The following is a 5,779-nucleotide window of genomic DNA, read 5'->3' as shown; positions in this document are numbered from 1 at the left end:
CTTGGATTCGGATCAGGTGCTTCGTATGGTTTGCCATAAAGAATTTCGTATGGGCTTATGGACATTCCACTCCTAGGTTTAATCCTAATTCGCAATAACGCTATTGGTAAGGCCTGGGGCCACTGAATTTTTGCTTCCTGGCAAATTTTGCTAAGTTGTCGTTTTAACGCCTGATTCATTTTCTCCACCTGGCCACTAGACTGGGGTCTCCATGGGGTATGTAATTCCCATTTAGTTCCCAAACATCTACTGACTTCCTTTACAACTTGAGCAACAAAATGCGGTCCCCTATCAGATGATTTTCCCAATGGTACTCCAAATCTAGGAATTATTTCCTTCAGTAACCATTTTACAGTTTCTTGTGCCTGGTTGGTGCGACAAGGGAAGGCTTCTGGCCATCCTGAGAAGGTGCATACCCCAACTAGCAGATATCTAAATCCTCGAGTTTTGGGGAGTTCCACATAATCTATTTGCCAACAATCCCCTGGTTGTACACCTGTCCTAATTTTTCCATATCTACTTTCCTTTTAACTAAAGGATTATTTCTCAAGCAAATTTCACACTTAGCTGTGATAGATTTTGCCATTGTTAACATCTGGACCGAGATAATTTGTTTTCTTAGATAAGTTACCAATGCTTCTGCACCCCAATGACACTTCTGGTGCTCCGCCTGAAGTATCCCTCTCATAATTGTGATCGGGACCACAATTTGTCCGTTGGTGGTTACATACCATCCAGAATTATCCTTGACGGCTTTTACTAGTCTTGCCAATTTCTCATCTTCTGTAGAATATTCAGGTGCCTCTGAAGGTGTAGGTAATAAATCAATTGCTCTTACCTTTTGGGAGACAAGACCCACCATCATCCAGACTCGTCGTGCCACTGATCGGGCTGTTTGATCAGCAAGTCGGTTTCCTTCAATAATTGTTGATGTCCCACTCTGATGAGCTTTACAGTGCATGATGGCAACTAGTGATGGCTTTTGAACGGCATTAATCAAGTTCAATAATTCTTTTTGGTACTTGATGTTTGTTCCTTGGGAGGAGAGTAGTCCACGCTCTTTCCAAAGAGCTCCATGTACATGAACAACCCCGAATGCATATTTTGAGTCAGTCCAAATATTGACCCTTTTGTCCTCACTGAGCTCTAATGCCCTAGTTAGGGCTATCAACTCAGCTTTCTGTGCTGATGTGTTTGGTGGTAGGGATTTAGCTTCAATTACTGTTTTGGCAGTAGTAATCGCGTATCCTGCATACCGCACTCCGCTTTCCACAAAACTACTGCCGTCAGTAAAAAGCTCCCAATCCGTCTTCTCCAATGGGGTATCTTTCAGGTCAGGTCGACTTGCGTGGGTATATTCAATGACCTCCACACAATCATGTTCCAGATTTTCTTCTTCAGTCTCTGCGCTTAAAAACACAGCTGGATTCATTAGGTTAGTTGTTTTTAGGATAACATCATCCTGCTCTGTTAAAATTGCCTGATATTTCATCATCCTACTTGGGGAAAGCCAATGGCCCCCCTTTTGTTCCAATACAGTAGTCACCATATGGGATACAAACACTTCGATCCTTTTCCCCATAGTCAGTTTCCGGACTTCCTGAATTAATGTCACGGTAGCAGCCACCGCCCGCAATCACGCCGGCCATCCAGCACTTACCGGGTCAAGTTGTTTAGAGAAATAACCTACGGGCCTTTTCCAAGATCCCAGCCGTTGGGTTAATACCCCTAGAGCAAGTCTCTGTCATTCATGTACAAACAACTGAAAGTCTTTACTCAGGTCAGGTAGGCCCAAAGCAGGCGCTTGCATTAAGGCCTGTTTCAATTTTTGAAAAGCTTCTTGTTGTGGTCTTTCCCACACCAAGGTCTTATTCTTCTGTGCCTCGTATAAAGGTTTGGCAATAAGTCCATAGTCCATGATCCAGAGCCTGCACCATCCTGCCATTCCTAGAAAAGATCTTAATTCATGTAAGTTACGCGGTTCTGAGATCGCACAGATAGCATGTACACGGTTTATACCTAGTCTTCGCTGTCCTTGAGAAAGCTCGCATCCTAGATAGGTCACAGTTGTGGATGCAATCTGAGCTTTATTTTTTTGACACTTTATATCTATTCATTCCTAATTGATTCAATATTTCAATTTTTACCTGAATGCAAAGTTCTTGGGTCTCAGCAGCAATCAGAATATCATCCACATATTGCAGCAACAAATACCATTGTCGAGGAATTCCGATATAGCCTCTCGTAGCCCACTCCTCAGGTTCTTTGGCTAGTTGATTTCCGAAGATAGTTGGACTATTCTTAAATCCTTGTGGAAGGCGTGTCCAGGTTAATTGGGCTTTTCTCCCGTTGTGTGGGTTCTCCCATTCAAAAGCGAATAGCTTTTGCTTTCCTGGTCAAGGGGTATGCAGAAGAAGGCATCTTTTAAATCAAGTACTGTAAACCATTTATATTTCTCTTTCACAGATGTTAACAAGGTATACGGATTTGCAGCTACTGGATGTATGTCCTTAGTGATCTGGTTTATTGCTCATAAGTCTTGGACTAGTCGATAGCTACCATCAGGTTTCTTTACTGGAAAAATTGGAGTATTGTATTCTGATTCACATTCTTCTAGAATTCCATATTTCAAAAATTTCTCAATTAAAGATACTATTCCTAATCTGGCTTCCAATTTCAATGGGTACTGTCTTAATCGTACCAGTTCAGCACCTTCCTTCAGCTCTACTTTCACAGGTTTAGCTGCCTTTGACTTCCCAGGTATGTCAGTTTCCCATACCGTGGGAATCACTGCATCCTCTATTGCCTGTGGTATTTTCACAATTGGATTTTCCTTTAATAGTAAAATTTGTCCTACCTTTGACTCCGGAACTTTCATTACCAAATTTCCATCCTCAAATGTTATTGTGGCATCTAATTTGGTCAGCAAATCTCGTCCTAAAAGAGAAACTGGACAATCTGGAACATATAAGAACTCGTGGGTTAGCTCCTTTTCTCCAAAACACAAATCCAAAGGTTGCAGGAATGGCCGTACTTCCTCCTTCCCTGTGGCACCAACAATTGTTGTAGCTCTGTGACCTACCGCCCCCTGTAAGGAATTTAATACAGAGTAAGTAGCCCCCGTATCTACTAAAAATCTTACATCCCGGTCTCCCACTTGTATTGTCACTAAGGGCTCCTTATTCTGGGTTTTCACTTCCGTGCCTTCATATAGTCAGCTGTTGTTACTGTATTCCCCTAACACCATAGTCTGTACCGCATTTCCCGTCGCATCGGACATCTGACCCACGGGGCTCCTAGCCGGGCATTCATTGTTCCAGTGTCCTTCTTGCTTACAATAAGCACATTGATTTATGCCAAGCCTCATGAGGGGTCTCAGGGGAGTTCCTTGGGCACTCCAGGAACCACGTCCCTGACCACCTCCTCGACTATTTCCAGCTCCCCTACCCCGGACCCCTATTCCCCTGCCTTGTCCCTGGATCAAAGCCAACAAATTTTGCTGGTGGCGTCTCGATTGTTCTTTTTCTCTATTATTATAAACTTTCCAAGCTGTTTCCAACATTACGTCCAAATCCCTTAATTGTGCACCCTCTAATTTCTGCAGCTTCTTTCAAATATCATCTTGAGATTGCCCTAAGAAAATTAGAGCCAACTGAATTTTTGCTTGTTCCGTTTCTACGTCTAAATCCGTATATCTTTTGGCAGCTTCGTTTAATCTTTCTAAAAAGGCTGAGGGAGACTCATTCTTTTCCTGCCTTACATTATACAATTTCGACCAATTCATTTGCTTCGGCATAGCAGTTTGAACACCAATCAATAACCAATGCTGATACTTCCGGAGACGGCTTAACCCGCCTCCTGTATTGTCTGTATCTCCTGTATTATCGGGGATCTTCTTTTGGAAAGTTCTCATCAACGTTAGCCTCTACTTTCCCATTCCAAATATCTTCTCTCACCTTAGCCCTCGCAACCTGTATAACCACATATTTTCTGTAGAGTCCATTAATGTATCTAAAATGACTTGTAAATCATCCCAATCAGGATTCTGCGTCTTAATTATCATCTTAATCACTTTTGCAACCTTAGTCACTTTTGCTTCCAGATCACTAAATCCCCCGGCGAAAACGGGACTTTTACATAGACTGGTTCCCCCCCCCAACACCTACTACCTGCCGCAGGGGTGCTATTACGTTTGATGATCCCCCGCGGGCGGCGAGCCCGGAGGAGAGGAGCTGCAGCTTCAGCCTTAGCAGCCGCCGCTCCCCCCCCCTTTCCCACCGCTTTAGCAGACAGTCAGCTTTTCACATTTTTTTTTTTTTTTTTTTTTTTTTTTTCTCTGCAGCTTATCAAGGAGAAGCTGCCGGGCACAGGTTTGGGCTCCTTTTGCCCTTTTTCTCTCTTCATTTAATTCCTGTGATTATAAACTTTATATGTAATTCCAATTAGCTGAACAATAGTTACATCCCTCAGCTCCTGCCTTTTGTAACTTCTTACAGATGTCAATAAACAGCATACTAAACATCAATCCCTGACATTAATTTTAGATCCAAATCCAAATCAGTCTATCCACAAAACAACACTAACTGCAATACAGCTAACTCAATTTACTTTCATGTGTAAAGATGCATCTGAAGGGGGAGCAAGGTGGCACTTTAGTAACGGAAACGGTTCTTATTTTGTAATTATTTCCCCAAACAAATCCTTTTGGTACCAAATACAAACATACAAACTAAAATACTGAGCTCAGACATGCAAACCGAATACCGAGTTCAAATATGCAAACAGATCACAATCACACTTCTTTTATGCATAAACTGTCCAAACCCAGCCTTCTTCTAATGTTTCAGAAAGCAATTTGACGGCGATACGTTTGAATTGGACATATCAACAGAGAAGGATACAGATAACTAACACAGAAAGATAACACAGTAACTTTACCAGAACAACAGTAAACAGGATCAAATCACCGGTTTCAACAGTAAATACAGATTAAATCACCAGAACTACAGACCAGGTGCTGAGTAGCACAAATAACCAGACCAGGTGCGCACAAATAACCAGACCAGGTGCCGAGCCTGCGGCACAAATAACCAGACCAGATGCCGAGCCTGCGGCACAAATAACCAGACCAGATGCCGAACCTGCAGAGGTTTCCCTCTGTCTGACGGACGGCTGCCTAGGCAATACCACGGGAGCTCCCTGCCCAACAGAGCGTGGCTTTCGCCGCGTCTGACCGGCAGGCTGCCAGATGCCTGACCAGCAGGCTACCAGACCAGAACCAGACCAAGTGGGTACCCAACAATCCAGATAAAGCACCTTCTTACCAGTCAGAGGTCCGTCGTGAGCAGCAGAGGGTCGGTCGCGTCCGATGCGCTCCCCAAGAATACCTCGGTGCTAGCTGGAGCAGGATCAAGACGCGATCCGCCTCAGCAATGCTCGCGAGGTCCCATCTGGGTCGCCAAAAATGTTAGCATTCAAGACACATAACCACAGGTGCAGTTATATGCGGTGCTTTATTTCAGCGCTGGGAAACCAGGGGTTCGCACCCAAAGCTGGCTTCAGCCACTGATTCAGTTTACACTATATTTATACAATTTGATCACATACATATGCATTACAATTCTTGACAACCATTAGCATATTCCACACCTATTCTAACACAAATTATCTATCTAAGCAATGCTAAGTAACATTCGCATGTTTATCAGTTATTTCTAAGTTACCTGTTTTAAAGAATATATCATAAATCTATGTCAATTTCAGGAATAGGGTATGGTTA

At 43.2% G+C, this 5,779-nt stretch overlaps 1 protein-coding gene across 2 annotated transcripts; it reads right to left on the bottom strand.

Annotated features, from left to right (window-relative positions):
• Window positions 1-445: 445 nt before the first annotated feature.
• LOC135577189 (uncharacterized) lies at window positions 446-5,206 on the bottom strand. Of its 2 annotated transcripts, none has more exons than XM_065045037.1 (2): window positions 2,858-5,206; window positions 446-2,392 (listed from the first exon to the last, which is right to left on the bottom strand). In XM_065045037.1, exon 2 carries the CDS (start codon window positions 1,580-1,582, stop codon window positions 467-469), a length of 1,116 nt encoding a protein of 371 aa, XP_064901109.1. In that variant the 5' UTR covers window positions 1,583-2,392; window positions 2,858-5,206; the 3' UTR covers window positions 446-466. The 2 variants fall into 2 exon arrangements, with proteins under 2 accessions (XP_064901109.1, XP_064901108.1); XM_065045036.1 differs by lacking the exon at window positions 2,858-5,206 and having other exon boundaries at window positions 446-1,947; window positions 2,148-2,718.
• Between the last annotated feature and the right edge of the window lie 573 nt (window positions 5,207-5,779).

Source organism: Columba livia, chromosome W, assembly GCF_036013475.1.
Source record: "Columba livia isolate bColLiv1 breed racing homer chromosome W, bColLiv1.pat.W.v2, whole genome shotgun sequence".
NCBI classification, from domain to species: Eukaryota; Metazoa; Chordata; class Aves; order Columbiformes; family Columbidae; genus Columba; species Columba livia.
The sequence above is the reverse complement of the archived record's forward strand: the minus strand, read 5'-3'. Positions and strand labels throughout refer to the sequence as shown.

Excerpts from the sequence above, each read along its gene's own strand:
- LOC135577189 (XM_065045037.1), bottom strand. The coding sequence starts at position 1,582 with ATGGGGAAAAGGATCGAAGTGTTTGTATCCCATATGGTGACTACTGTA.